This window comes from Olea europaea, chromosome 20, assembly GCF_002742605.1.
Source record: "Olea europaea var. sylvestris chromosome 20, O_europaea_v1, whole genome shotgun sequence".
In the NCBI taxonomy this organism is placed as follows: domain Eukaryota; kingdom Viridiplantae; phylum Streptophyta; class Magnoliopsida; order Lamiales; family Oleaceae; genus Olea; species Olea europaea.
Genome location: NC_036256.1, coordinates 13931822 through 13948333, shown reverse-complemented (window position 1 = coordinate 13948333; position 16512 = coordinate 13931822). Strand labels below are relative to the sequence as shown.

General features: G+C 33.6%; 1 protein-coding gene across 5 annotated transcripts; it reads right to left on the bottom strand.

The window, feature by feature from the left end:
- LOC111369718 lies at positions 1-14764 on the bottom strand. 5 transcript variants are annotated; one of them, XR_002698233.1, is made up of 20 exons: positions 14586-14764; positions 13878-13951; positions 11492-11514; positions 11010-11194; positions 9873-9989; positions 9731-9770; positions 9411-9490; positions 9081-9182; positions 7091-7136; positions 5450-5549; positions 4475-4697; positions 3202-3367; positions 3086-3123; positions 2270-2342; positions 2099-2197; positions 1968-1993; positions 1065-1881; positions 909-958; positions 462-787; positions 1-284 (listed from the first exon to the last, which is right to left on the bottom strand). XR_002698233.1 is itself a non-coding variant. In XM_022991345.1 (19 exons), the coding sequence occupies exons 2-19, from the start codon at positions 13917-13919 to the stop codon at positions 769-771; spliced, it is 2250 nt and encodes a 749-aa protein (XP_022847113.1). In that variant the 5' UTR covers positions 13920-13951; positions 14586-14764; the 3' UTR covers positions 292-768. The 5 variants fall into 5 exon arrangements, 3 of the variants coding, with proteins under 3 accessions (XP_022847113.1, XP_022847112.1, XP_022847111.1); XR_002698234.1 differs by having other exon boundaries at positions 640-787; XM_022991345.1 differs by lacking the exon at positions 1-284 and having other exon boundaries at positions 292-791.
- Between the last annotated feature and the right edge of the window lie 1748 nt (positions 14765-16512).

Here is a 16512-nt window from a genome sequence, read left to right as displayed (position 1 = left end):
TAAAAATCTTAACCATTGAATTCAAAAATAATTTTTCAAATCAATGGATATGATGCCCATCAACTCACACATTGTCAAATTTGTTGTTAAATTCATTGTACAAGTAGCATGATTGCTATAAAAAATATCTTACATGCTTCACTGAATTAGAGGACTCTCTATCCAGTCAGAAAATGAATTTCTTACTGTTTTTTTACTGAATTGTGTGGTATATAATTCATGGATTGTCTCATATCTCTCAAATAGGTGATTGGAAGGAGGAGCTCAAGAGTTCATATTTAAACCTGTCAAGCAATCAGATACGAACAACTTGAGAAGCCATCCAGAAAACTATGCATATGGATAGCATTATTTTGTATTGAATACAGCAGAGATTCCTGAGTGAACATGCTGGAAAATTAGCAGAGAAATGCTACAGAAAAAAAGAGTGAAAACCAAGCCAGAAATCTTTTGAAACTTACATGTTCATCCTTCTTTTTGTTCTCGTGTATCATTACGCTAATAAGCATTTATGCTTGCTAGACGGTCTACAAGACCAGAACTTCTAAAAAAACTCAGTAAGCACATAAGCATTTAACCATCCAAAAAATTTGAAGGGGAAAAAAATCCCATCCATCTGTATATCAGGAAGTTTTATACCTTCTTCTGAGCATTTTGTGCAGATGCTTCGGTGCAAGGATGGAAGTTGAAGCACACGGCTAACGAGCAACATCACAGCAAGATGAGCCACCGCTGTTACTTTTCCCAGTGATTTCTATCCTTGTTTCTTTATGCCCACAATCTTCTTCTAACTCCAGAATTGTAAAAACAATCAGCAGAAGCACCATTCATTAACAAACAACTTGCATCATTACCCTTAAAAGGTCATGCAGCTAAAGTACGTCTGAAAAAAGTACAAGGCTATCTACCTCGAGATTCAGTTTTCCATGGAAGTAAAATGCGAGTATCACCCTGACACCTGATACGAATGAAACCCTCGTGAGTGCAGGTACAATGTTGTTTCTTTCCATAATAAAAGAGAATGAATTGGAGATAGAAAATAAAATAAATTGTTGACTACCCACAGCTGAATGCCTCCAGAAGTACACGGTATCTCTACAAATGATGATGTGTCTTTTGCAAGATCGGTAGAGTCTGTTTCCTTCATACTCTCTTTCATTTCAGGGGTTCTATTTGGAGATATTGATGGACTTCCCATTTTCGAGGACAAGCCCTTACTGCCATCAGAAACATCCATCTGTAGCTCAATGTTGTCCTCGACAATAGATGGGTTATCAACGCTCTTTTCTCCATCTCTGCTCAAGCTCTCCTTCTCTAATCCTAGATAGCTCTGTGAACACAATGAATCCAGAACTGTATTTCCTTTGGAGTCTTTAGATAAATTTGGTACAGTTGATACAAACTCAATGTTTTGGGAAATTGGGGACGGGGTCTCATGTGAGTATACATGACTACAAGGATGACGGAAGTACATTTCTTCTGATATGGGTGAATGTTCACCAGGCAAGTCAGGAGATCTCTTAAATGGTGTATTACAGTCGATAATTAATTGGGAATCTGTTACGTCAAAGACATCTTTGCTCCAAGCACTGGGACCTGAGGCTGAAAGTTTTCTCATCCCAGAAGTTTGACAGAAGGAATTGCTCTCAAAAGTGGCAGTTTGGAAGCAAGCTGGTGTTAGACTTGCTTCTGGCATCCTTGTAAGCTTTCCTAGTCGGTTTACACTCTCTCTTTGCTGGAGATGGCTTCTATTACCACGATTTATTTTCTTGCCATCTATATTCTTCTCATAACATTTGTTCTCCTGGAACCAACCATGTATGCCATGGACCTGTGTTCCCTCTTTTCTCGTTGGTGGTCTATTGCTTTCATTACCCCTCACTGAAAGTCAAGACAGAGATTTACATTGAAATGTTCATGTGAAACCAATATGTCAATCAACATATACAGGAACCATTGAAAGTAACCTGCACTGGAGGAGCATGATTCTTCACTGTCAAGAAGTTAATAAAGGAATCAAAAGAAATCAAATCAGTAAGCATGACACGTAAAAAAGGGAATTGTGAGATGATGCACAAGGTGGCCAAGAATGTGAAACCTCAAACTCAAATTCTCTCTTTCGTGTTCCCTTATAAAGCACGACCATGATGGTTGGTTGCTAGCATCTTTAACATTATGATCTATCCCTATGGTAAACCTGCCATCATACGAGAAAAACTCCTAAGTAGAAATGAAAATAACCTAAAAGGCTCTCGGCTAAATTGCATACCATCTTGCATCTGAAATTTCAAAATCACGTAGATACTCTGACATCTGATGCTTGGTAGAAGGGGAATGTGGATCTGATCATCAAAGAAGGAAAAAAGAAAATATTATAAGCATCAAGCGAATAGTAGCTAAGTTGCAACAGTTTTAATTCAGGATCCAGTACTTTCCTTGAGAATAAGCTGACACTAGGGATAAATGACATACTAGTTTATACCTCAGTAAAAAAAATGAAAAACTGGACATGAAGGGAGAAGTACAGAATCTAGAAGCAAATAATGTCAAGGAGGTTTAAAATGGTAAACAAGAAAATACAAGCGCCAAAAACACGAAGGTTTTTGTGAAGGACTAGGAATTGCTACATAGTTCACTTTTAATCACTACAGGAATGGGAAAATTGAAAGGTTAAAACGAAAATATAAGAATATTTTTCTAACTACAATCATGAAAGGCCTTTTTATTTTCCCGTCAAAGACCAGAAAAAGCGAAGAAACTTATAATTTCTTCAGATTGCAATATTTTTCCTTGCTCAACCCGTCTGCTAATTGATAATTGAACTTGAGACAGAAGTAAGGAAATACATCAAATCAATAGAGATTATTGATTTCTCAGCATTCAATCTCTTAATTGCCTTGTGAACATGAAAGTGAATTAACTAAATGGCATAAAGCTTCAGATCTATTTGGGTTTCTTTATTAGAAAATATCTATACTATTCTACAGAGAAATCACAAAGCAAGAATGCGAACAACAGTGAGCAGACCTGCTCAGACTGGAAGGTGGGTGTAAAATGACAAAGATTTTGCAAAAGTAAGAAGCACCTCTGATATCAATGTTTTCTGTTCTGTGCTTGCTGGCCCTGTAAAGTCAATAAATCATTAAAAAGGCCAACTAACTGAATTCTTAACAGGACATGAAAAATTAATCTCTCAAAAACCTTCGCTCTTGTAAAGAAGAGCCTTCAAAGTTGAAGTCTCGCCCCCAATGGTCGTTATTATTCGAATAATCAGCATAATCATCATCTCTTAGATCTACCTGATTCTTGCAGAATAATCTATATTCTTCCACTTTGTCAATATGGTTATCTAGGAAGATAGAACCTGCTGAACAGCCAAAAATAACAGTTCCACCGTCATGCTACTTAGTAACATGAAACCTCAGACAAGTAGAAATTTACACCTATAATAGACCGAAAATTACCTATACAGTTCATCATGCATTGAAAAGAACATAAATTAATACGATTCAAAATCATAACCTGCAGTTCTGAATTCTAGTTGTCGCAACATGTTAAGAACATTCCAAAGAAAAAATAGATGGCAAATCAGAACCTTGATTCATCAAAGTTCCAATTCAATTAAAAAAAATTTGAACATGCTAACTAAACCATCAAATGTCTGGTTACAACAGAGCTGCTAGAATATGATCCAGCTTTTACCAGTTGCAACTAGTAACATGCGAGAAACAGCATTTCAGGCATTCCAAAAGGAAATACTAAACATGTTTTGCTGATGAAATTCCAAAAGGATGAAACGAATAATGATTTTGTTTGTGAACAATTAGCCACCCAAACAACAAAAAACTAAGCCTTTTTCCAAATAAATTTGAGGTCAGCTATTTTTTCAACAAGTCCTTTCAGATTATTACAAGATCCATGATTGTAATAGGTTGACGGCCAACATGAAACTTGGTAATTATGACATAAGTCCTAATACACAATTAGTTTATAAATAATTACTCCCCCCCCCCCCCCCCCCACAATTAATTTATAAATAATTACTTCCCCCCTCAAATTGCTTTGCAGAGAGGTTGAGAGAGGGTTAAAAACAACTGGGTACATAGTGCATATAAAGTACATTATGTATGACCAATAACAGAAATATATCAACATCCTATTTTACATGTTAACAAGCTTATTATAATGTTCAAACCAAGTTCTGTTAACATTCTAAATGCTATCAGTATCAGATCTACCTCAAAGTTTCCAACTGCGTACAAAATCAACAAAAGACTAAAGCAATACTACAGTTTTCAGCAGTTGGATTCAACTTAAGTCACTGATTTGAAACCCTACTCAAATCTTTCGATCTGGAAAGGTACACCTTCTAATGAATATCAAAGCCGATGAATATACAACAAATCACTTAGGACCACAACAGGAGTAAATTCCAAAATAATTGATGAGGAAAAGGTTTAAGGGTATGTATTACCATTCCAAATGTTTTCATCACTGTCTTTGGTGTCGTACATGATTACATCATCCCCCAATACATCGTTCAAGCTATTATCATATCTGTCAAATGGCAAGGACTTCCTGAACTTTGAGAGCCTCGGCTTTGAATTGCCAAATGTATAGTCGCCCGAGCAGGAGAATGGCTGGTCTATGGAATCATTGTACAGTGACGAAAAATCAATATCCTCCACCATGTCATCCTGTTGGTTGTCAATATGCTATATCAGTTACAGAGTCGGATCAATATAGCCCATAAAATGGGAAGTGACATCTAGATTATCATCATCTCAAATAATGGCACACTCCATAAAAAATGGACTACAATTCATAAGACATGATTATTCATGAATTATGATGCTGAGAATATTTGGATTTGCAACCAACAAGAGCCAATGCTTTTACGTATCTTGTTTGCATTCAATGCTTTACAGACAGACCACCAATCAATTTTCACCACATTTGTCCTTAGAGAAAAGGAAGTAGAAAATCGAATGTGGATATCAGTCAAAAACTGAAAAATGTTAAAATTTTAGACGTGATTCTTCATAAAGGAGAATTGAATTAATTGACAGAAATGTAGCTCTTTGCAGCCAGAAACTTCTTGAGTTGCATTGTGACAAGCATAGCTAAGGCATAAGAATACATCCCGAAGAGGCATCATATCCTCACTGGACATTCCAATTAATACATGCTACAAAAACTGAAGTAATTTCACAGTCTTGGGCTAAAGAAGAAAAGTAGATCTAGTAGCTTAATGAAAATTTCAAAACAAGTCAGATATTATTTTATACGAAGCGCTGAAAACTTTCTCACAGATGTTACTGCTGACCGCTTTTTGTACATTTCAAGGTCACTCTAGAGGGACACACAAGGAAGCTACTGAACAAAAATAGATTATAGTTGCAAGAAGAAATTTATGCAAATATATGATTGAAAATAGAAATACTCTCACCATTCGAGACTCAAAATCATCCAGACCATACTTGAAGGTTTTGGATGTCCTAGCTTGTCTCCTAGCTTCTTCAAGTGAAGAGAAACTATTTAAGACAGATCTGCAGTCAAGAATAAAAAAACATTGTAAATGTAATTAGAATAATCATAACAAGCCATTTATGGAAACTATGACTCAGCCATGGCTGCCTAGCAACCGAATTTTCAGGTCCACAGAAATGTGGCTTCCTGCAGATCATGACAAATGGCTTTGGCTTATATCTACAAATGCATCCATCATACATGTGACACTATTAATGCCAAGAAATGTAAAAGTTTCACTGAGTATGCATGGGAGATTAACATGAAGAGATCTAATTTGGTGCTGAAATTCAAAACTTCTGAATTCTATAGATATTTGTCTGTCTAGTATTGGACAAGCCAAGCTCAAGAATGACTGCAAGTATACAAAAGTTGAAAAACGTAACATCAGAACAAACCTTGCATGTTGCCCGCAAAAGCATTTTAGAGTCTATCGTCCGGTAAAATTAATCAGTCTAGTGGAACTGAATCAATTAAAATTACTTCTACAACACCATCTGAGGTGAAATTCAAAATATGTTTCATGAGTTCAGTGTCTAAAAAATCAACTCCGAACGTTCTAGAAAGAAGCCAGGAATAAGAGTGACAACTCAAGTGCCAAATGTTTTGATTACTCTGCAAATAGGCATGTAAGTTTCCATCTGACAATGCCTTTCTAGCCATTTGTAGTCCATAAAAATCGTTACAGGGTGACAAGTGTTGGATGTATGGAGCCTAATTACTTTGTTTATTTTATTATAGGGGTATATTTGAAAATTTTGCAAAACACTGTGTTGCCCATTTTATTATCTATATGAAGGGTATCTAGGGCAACCTTTTTTGCCTGTTTAAGAGTAGAGAGATAACAAAGAGATGCGGGATCAGAAACGACTACAATAATTCATCTTCTTTTATACATTGAAACTTTTCAACAGCATAAAGTGGACATAGCAGAGTTAACCACTCTAAAACATATGCTTTTGCTTGTATTTTCTGTTTCATGTTACTAATTGCTCTAGGTAGTACAGATTAATTATAATCCATTACAAAAAAGTCATTTAAATTGCAGTGCCGAGAAGAGTTGTATATAAATGTGTTATGTTCAAGACACTAAATACTAAAAATATGTAAAATAAAAAGATGATTTTTTTTTCAGATTTGCTTGTTTGAAATACCACGAAATTACAAGTTCAGAATCTAGACATTCGAGAATCAAAACAATTAATCACAATTCAAGTGCTCAATAGCAGAAGCCAGGAAATTATAAACAAAGCATTACATCGGACTTGTAGACCTAAGAATTTGTGAGATCAAATAATCAATTTTAAAAATGGTAAATGACATGAATTTGTGACTCAAATACAGTCTAGGATCCTGAATCTTGAAGTACGAAGAACTAGGGATTTGATTGTTTATTTGTACTACAAACATGTGATTTTACAAGGACATGCATCCACAACTACAAAACTAAAGATGTATCCATGGAAGAAGGTTACTGCAAGCGAAAAGCCTTTGCTTGACTATGATTTGTAATCTATGCACTATATGATCAGTTCCAGAATATGTTCTGAAAAGATATTACCTGCAAGGAGAGTTAATTGGAGTTTCCGTTTCCACTTTTCCCAACCCTGACATGCAGAAGTAGTTCCCATAAATTTTGCATGCTAACATTGTTGGAAGTCGCGGATAACTATTAACAACCATTATAGATTTGAACATGAATTAAGGTAATTTCTTCAAAATGCTGTGACATTAGCGACTGTTGAATTTATTTTTTATAATAAAGAATGGTGAAAGGAACAAGACGTGGAATTAGAATGACTTAATCAGCATGCAGAGAAGGGAGGGGAGTAGAAGACGCATGACTCAGGACCATATATTTGACACGAACAATTGAAGATTAAGAAAAGAAAGAAGTACAAAGAAGAGAAAGAATTGAGGGAAAAGAAGATATCAATTTAATCATATAATCAAGGATTAACTATTACATTGAATAAATCCCTCTATTTATAGAACAATAAACTAAAAAGAAGCTAAAAGCAAACGAAGTTCTAATAAACTATAAAACTTATCGCAATATTAAAACTAATTTAAATAAATATATTTTAAATCAATCTCTATTTTGAAATTCTATTCTATTTCTAACTCTATCTTTATCTTTATTTCTATCTCCATCATTTATCCCTGCTGAAAGAACTTGACTACGACGACGTAGACTAGAACTTCATTCTCCAAGAACGTCGATCTATTGTCTAGATCAAATGTTGCTATTGAACTCTTGACAACAACATATAGCTGGATTAAAACCAAGAGGGACGATCTTTCTTTTGAACCAAATACCGAAACTGATCAAGTGATCACGACTGAAATTGCAAACCATCCCCTAAGAACATGATTTGACCAAGGGGATGATCTCTCTTTTTAATCAAGTACCCATGCTGAACTCCAAATAGTAACAACTAATTCAACCCATCCACAAAATTTTCAATTGGTTGTGTATAATGAGCACAAGAATTAGCATTGTAGATTGGCTTGCACAAAAAAAATCATTGCTACATCGAATGTTTGAATTGACACCGTTAAAAAAACAATTCTTCTACATTGAAAATATAACTTTCATTCAAGAGCAATGACCAATTAAATTGATTATTTTTATATGAATGTTCCAAAAATATTTTCTTAATATGTTTAGGGAATTGGATCAAAGAGACGTGCAATAAAGCATAGTAATTATCATTATAGTCCCCTAGCTTATATTGCACATCAAAATTTCATGATTGAAAATAATTTATCCTTTTATCTTGACACAAGATTTAGGAACATTGATGATAAGAAGAGCTAAAGTAGACAACAATCGAATATTTCAAGATGGTTTGACTTGAAAAGGTTTAGGCCAAAGAAGAATAAATTGTTCCGATACCAAATTGACGCAGGAGCACATACTAGACACAAATAATTGAATATTAAGAAAAAAATGGTTGAAAAGAAGAGAAGAATTAAGGATAAAAGAAGATATCATTTTTTTCATATAATCAAGGGTTAATTATTACATTAAACAAACCCTTCTATTTATAGAACAAACGAACTTCTAATAAACTAATAACCTTATTGCAATATGAAAACTAATCTAACTAAATATATTTTAAATCAAAATCTACTTCAAAAGTCTATTCCAATTCTAACTCTATCTTTATCTTTCATTGTATCTTCATCGTCATGTCATTATTTCCTTCTTTTCGCATTTATTTCATTTTTCTTCTGGAAGAAATCTTTCTAAAGACGGATTCAATTGTCATTTTCCTTATTCTCCATCTATGTTAATTGTAGATGCATCATTAAGAAATTACTGGCCTGCCAACAAAGCCAAAATGTAAACTAAAAAAAGAAGAAAAACTTACACTGGCGGGGTTACAAATGATTTATTCTTAGGATTTTCTTAAGCAACATGACTACCTAACGGATCATACTACTACGGGGAAAGAAAAACAAACTGGATTACTTTCTAAATCAACAATATAAAAATCATAACGATAAAAAAATAAAAAATATATGTATATATGTAAAAATCATACCTTCAACTGAAAATGCAACATGAGATTCCGGTGCATGTACTGAAATTTCTTTCACAGTGCCATGTGCTCCATCATCACCAAGCAAATCAATAACAGATATCCCTGAATTGATAGAACAGGAAAGAAAGATAATTTGCAGGGAGTTATCTTCTGATACATAATGCAACTTTGTTTTTAAAGAAAGATACAAACGTGGTTGTAGTTGATAATAGAGACAACTAAACTCATTCATCAAGTTTCACTAGCATATCAATGAATTTGATTTGACAGCCGATGGAGGACATGAATGCGTCAGAACAGAAGGGAAAAAAATTCAATCATTGTAGATACCATGACATTGAGTTGTCAACTTCAACTTGTCACCATTTCCAGTTAAACCTTCTTTGTAATCAAGTGGGCTGACTGGGAGCCTGTGAGCATTGGTAACATGAATTGTCCTCAGAATGCAGCTTGTTAAGAGATAATAGCATGCAGCAGACAGAAACTATAGGTACAGAACAATGTGCTTGAAAGTGCAATGAATAAATTTTTTACACAGTCAATCTGAAAAAATGTGCGACAATTTGAACTTTTAAGCCCACATCCAAATTATTATTGGACTATCAGTGAAAATTTCCATGGCTATCCTTTCCAAGCAGAAATATGCTTACTTCTTTGGGCTAGTCTCCACATGGCCGCATAATGATGGTCCTGTAACAACACAATCATGCATATAATCTGGTTGGACCAACCAATTTTTAATATATGGACTAGTCAGAACAAAAACAACAGAAACTAGTTTCAGAAGCATACTTGCTTCATTAGTTTCAAAATGATCTCCAGCAATGGCTTTCTTGGTGTGAATTGCTGGGGAGTAATGTGCATTCTGATAATTCAAATTGAAAGTATCGTTCTCTGGACTATCCTTTCCTTGCATCGGCAGGAAAAGGAAAATATAATTAACAGATTAAAACACATTATACTTGACATTTGCGAACCTTTGAGCAAGTACATCATCATCATCATTAATCATATGTGGAATTGAGCAATCATAAACCAAGAGTACATTGCAAATAACCAACAACATAATCTTGTATTAAAAAATTTCAAATATTTCTAACTTGGTTTCGTTTTCAAAAAATAAACGTGTCTAAGCTAGTTATGTCATGTTGCAATTATAAATGAACTGGTAAAGATACTGACAACTTAAGAAACCACTCATCACTTCGTTTTCGACTTTTCTGGGAAAATATAGAGGATGAATTCTTATTCTTCTTGTTTCTTTACTACCTTCAATGCCTATCCTTTTCACGTTGAGAAGTTGTTCTTTACCACCTTCAATGCCTATCATTGTTATGTTTCTTGGATTATTTACAAGTCGTTTTCAATTGATGACAGGGCAAATAAACTAAATTGTACTAGAAAGCTAGAAGTCACAAGTAATTGTTTGTATAACTAGTTAAATTAGATTTCCAACTTTGACAACAGGATAGACACAACTATGCCCCTAGTTGATGGGATTAAAACTAGGGATTAAAATCAAATTTTTAGTGAATTTTGATAAAAATTGATGAAATATGCGGTTGAAAAGTTGTTTGTCCCATAAAGTATATGATTAAAATTAATTGTTGACTTTGACTTAAATTAAAATCTAGATTTTAATCACTACCAAACCAAACAGGGGCTATATCCTTAAATTTAAAATAATAATAATAATAATAATAATAATAATAATAATAATAATAATAATAATAATAATAATAATAATAATAATAATAATAATTTGTTCAACAATAGTGAGGACACAAATATATCCTATTTTCCTCATGTTTGATTGAGTTGATGAATAAATTTGGATGTGCACACCACTTGACTCTTATCCTCATAAAATAAAAATGATGGAAAATAGCAACGGGCTTTTTAGGAAGTTAAGAATTTGGGGCAAATTACCAATGAGGCAAGTGGTGGACTTCTGGTCCTGTGTAAGAGTTGATAAATTCAAAAAACTAAGAATATCGAGTGATCTTTCATTTCCATGGTGCTGACTACATGAATGCCTTCCATTAGCATCGTTCTCTAATCCAGCTGATAACTGCTGCTGTTGTCGTTTTCTTTGCTCAAAATATTGCTTTTGCCTATATTATTTCAACTCATGGTCAATATAGGCAACAGTCAATTCAGTCCATCTTACTCTCGCAGTTTTTATTAATCTTCCACCAAGAGATCTATTAGAGGTTTATTTAGTTACCATATATAGAAAAATCACGTACAATCAAGGGCACAAATCCATGTTTGTAACTAGGCCCCTGATTGTATATGATTTTTCTATATATGGCAACTAAATAAATCTCAAATAATAAACCTCTAATAAGATCAATGTGGAGAATGTTGGTTTAATGATCAATGGATAGAGTTAGAATATGTTTTTGTACCTTTTCTGAGTAGACCTTCTTGACTGCAGTTTTCACCTCCGTATGATTAAATGGCATGACATGAAGACACATAAAAGATAAAATACTGTTATGTTGGAAAGAAAAGCTAAATAGGAACCATAATGTTCAATCTACTAAGAAAGTACAACATGAACTTTCACTGCTGTCACTGACAAAAGAACATACTCACAGAAAAGAAAAAAGAAAAAAAAGGAGAAAAAAGAAAAAGGAAAAAAGATGAGCCTGTTGATGCAGCCAATAAAAGGATCAAGGAAGCAAATATAAATGGAGAGTTTTCAAAAAAACACAGCTCCTCAGCAGGACACTTCCGTCCGGGCAATGTATTAACCAAAAGACTCTTAGATCCATAATAGGCCTTGATACAGTTTAGGTCTACTTAAAACATGCCCCAAGATTTACCACCTAATTCATCATTCCCTTAATTTATCCTGACTTGTTGGAGTATATTCTGATTTCTTATCTCATCCATTTTGAGATTTAAGAACCCAACATTCAGAACCATTAGTTTTGCAGGTAATGATTATTAATTTGACAATCATGGACTTTCAAACTTCAACACTTACAAAACTTGAGCTTTGTAGAGAGAAAGATGCAGATAATAAAAGGACTGAATAAAAGCAAAATAAAGGAGTATCTTCAGGCTTCAAGGTAAAAATAAGGTCCTTGAAGATATCCTGTAGCGAAAATCAGACATCAATTGAGTCTTTTGTAGTTAGCCTTTAGAAACAGTCTCTTAGCATGTCCGGTGGTATTTTAGTGAATTCTATAAAAAAAATTAATTGCTGTAATTCCTGGAATGAGCCTCAGGCTAGATCAAGTTATGTTTTGGCATTTCAAGATGATTTAGAAATGGTTTGTTATGTGTTTTTCCCAAAAAATAAAAAATAGCCTCATTGGAAAGAGAAAAGCAAGTTGTCTATAAAGTTGTGTAGTGCTTGACAAAATATAAGACTTTAATTTTTGAATTGCATGATAAAATTCCAGCCCAATGTTTGATGCCTATGGGAGATCTTGGGAGTGATTCCTAGATTTATTCTACTTGTTGTTCCTTTTCCTCTTTATTTTTCCGCAATTCAAGACTGTGCCCGGACCATTAAACCAGCTTCTTTGATGGTTAAAGCCCAAACAACCAAGTCCAGCTAATTTTTTTGTAACGTGCTTGTCCTAACAACCGAAAATCCCATGTACAACCATTCATTGATACAGATAATATTCATCAAATTTTTCTTTCTCTTGATTTATTTATTCTTTACCTAACCAATATTTCTTAAGAATTGAAGATCGTTGGTGTTAAAGATATAGTTTTTGTTCCTTCCCTATTTACTTAAGATTATAGACGAACTAATTCAATATGGTATGAGAACAGATACAAAGTTTAGCCGCCACCCATATATGAAAATTGTTCATGTGTCAGGCCTAATTTAAAAAATTAATCCAGTCTGCATATAGGACATGTTGAAAACATAATTTAAATAAATAGGTGTCCCCCCTCTCTAATAAGTAAAGGTTTTAGAAGAGGGAGTTCAATAGTTAGGTAATGTATCCAACATCAACAATAGTATATCACAGCCCATCAGGTTCTACAATGTTGGATCCTTGACTAAAAGGCCATGCTCAAAATGAAAAGGCCTAAGCTTAATATCCACTTGAAGATTTTAAATCCATCAAAGAGATTATATAGATAGGCTTACATAACCAGGAGTTTGGGGTGAGAAATTAGCAGTGAGCACACTAGAGTATCTTGCTCCTTGACAAGCTGAATTTTGAAATAAATTTTAACACCGCCTTGACGTTTCTATACTCTTCTTGATTTAAGTTCTACTTTAAAAATCTTCAACAAAAACAGTTACTCAAGCATTCTAAATTTCTACAGAAATTGATTGCATGACATGATTAACAAACATGTAGTGCAGTTAGTGAATTCATGAGTTCATTAGAAAATACAGAAACGTTGCACGTCTGGCCCACAATTAACAGACGCAATATTACATGATTGGGGAAAGCCCAAACAAAGCATCACAGAGACAACCTCCAGCCAGAATATTAAGACCCACCAATACAAACTCAGGTTTAGTCATCTCTGCAGGCCAAGCTGATTTGGTCAATAATTATAGAATCTTTTATCAAACGATCAATTTCTACTTGACAAATTTGGTTAACTAAACGATGAGTAAAACTCTATGATTTCTGCTTGTTAATAAAGGAAGTACATAACAGAGCATTCCCAAATGCAGGCATCTATTTGCTAAAATATACATAGGCATCAGTGTTGATTGGGTTTTTTTCCAAACTGGTAGGTGCTCACTATTCACAAAATTGTGAGAAGCAAAAAATTGAAAAGAACTCAATTGCAAATCAAACTTACAGCTATCACTTTCCGCCTTGATCCACCCATCCATTGTAACATTGTATGAGATATGATGTCTTGCTCAGTCTCAACTAGGCCACAACAAAGTTAAAGAGAAAGACAAAAGAAAATCATAAGCAGAAGATAAATTATGAAAGGCAGACAACTTCAGAAAAGGGCGAAACCTCTGTGTTTAATTGTAAAGTGAAACATAGAAGACATGTCCATTCCAACAAAATTGAGAGAAATACTAAAACATTTTATTTCTGTTTTCATGATAGCCAACAAATTTTTAAATTTGTATTTTATCTGATAGGATAGAAAAATTAAATTACAGATCCGAAAATGGCAAAAACATTTTTCCAGCGCTCCACTAAACACAAGCATTGTAGAGAACTTCTACATTTACATTGAAATATTAAATTCCATTGCCCATTAATTTGCATTTCCCTGAAATTGCTAGAGCGAGCGGCCAGGGGCAGAGGGGAAAGCCATAAACAACCACATTAAAATTCAAGAGAGATATTGTGGAGAAAACTGCTGTTTCATAAAGAAGATTACCATCAATAAACATCAATTTTGGGGAAAAAATATATACACACACTAGAAAGCTAGGAGATAGAATGGCGATAATCTTAGATCCAGGTTGTGTCGAAATTAAATGATTCACAACAATCAAATCGAGCTCGAAGTCAACCATTTTTGCACAAATAAATCTGATACTACCTTCCGAGTTTGGTGATGAAGAATCCTAGTAAAAATCACAGCAACACGAGATAAATTGGCGCCAACGGAAATCCTTGTGCACTTATGAATTACAAGATCGGCTTTTAATTGGGCTTTATAAACGAAACACGAGGAATGGGCTTCTTCCGAGTTTAGTGAATAGGCTCACTGAAACACTGCAAGAGAGAGTTCGTCTGCGTTTTTTTAGTTCGTCTGCCTAATTAGTAAGCCCCATATCTTTTTTTAGGTCCGTTTGACACCCATTTTTTTGAAAATGCATTTTTTTTCTCTTCTTTTCAACTAAACATTCTTCATTAAAGTAATATTACATGTAAATAAAAAAAAATTCCTTATTTTTCAACCACACATTTTTCATTAATTTACTATTCAAAAATACATTTTTATATAAAAATGGTTCACTAACACCCTTTTAAAGTAAAAATTACTGACATACCTACATTTCAATTTTCAAAACATTTTTTTTTCAATTTAGAAACATTTGTAACAACCATCCAACTAACAAACATACCTACCCAAATTCCAAACCTTAAGAACCTTACCCAACTCACCACACCCCTACAAACCCTAATCTACCTCCCAATCGTCGACGCCCCATTCAGACACCGACATCTCGATCTACCTTACCCATGACATCACCTAAACAGCCACCCGCCACCACCACATTCCAAATTCGTCACTATCATTTTAACCAAACCATATCTTGCCAATCCCATAACCCATCAAGCACTACCACTAGTTTGCAAAATGGGGGTTGTTAGTCGTGGTGTGGTGGTGGCCGACGTTCGATTGGTGTTGGTGGTGGAGTGGGTTTGGTAGGGTTGGAAGGAATGGGATGAAGAGTGATTGTGACTAATTATTTTGAGTAATTGTGATTAATAAAATGGTTAATTTGTGACTAATAAATAATATATTACCTAAAAAAGATGAGATTGCGATGGGAAAATAAAATAGTTAATTTGATAATTTATGACCAATAAATAAATTTTGACCTATAACATTTATGTTTGTGATAGAGAAATAACGTATGACCAATTAATTTGATAATTTGATATCGATAAATAAAATTGTGACCTATAAAATTTGTAGTTTGTGACTGTATCTTTTTGTGATTGCATTTAGTGTGTATAGATATATTTGTGATCATAAACTATATAATATTGTAACATTAATATATTTAATTACTTACTAAAATAATAAGATTTTTGATTATCTATTTAATTAATAAAATTTAAATTATGACCTAATTTTTGAAACTTCAAAACAAGTTTCTTAATTTTGAAATTGTGTCTTGCAACTTTCTTAGATATGTAATGTTTAGTTCTGAAAAGTATAAATAGATCTCACTTAAAAGAAAAAAAAAAAAAAAAATGCAAATAAAATATAGAAAAAATGAAAATATTTTCGTCATGCCCAACAAACTGTCAAACCCTAGCATTGCCACCACTCTTACGGCCAACCACCCTAACACCACCATTCTTCCAAAACCAACCTCTCAAATATCTAAAATTGTAAGGTACAACTGGAAATACTCACAATTGCTTCAAAACACGGTTGATTTTTAGAAGAGGTATAAGCAAAAATCGTTGAACCAAAATTGCCAGTTTAGTACCAAGTGGACCTGTACACATTTTTGTTAACTAAACTAAATGACATGGTTTAGGTTTTGGAATTTTAACAATGGTTTGAAATCAAATCAGATCATTTAAATTATTTTTTTTTTTTTAAGAATACAATATTAACATCTAAAATAAAATATAATTAACATTTTAATACAAAACGGATAATTTGATTAATTGTCCATTACCAAATATGGTCAATTACCCTCATTTCATAACTCCATTACATATTCATCCAACACCAAATTGAAACTCTCTTGAGGTATTGAGTATTGGCACCGCAAACATTG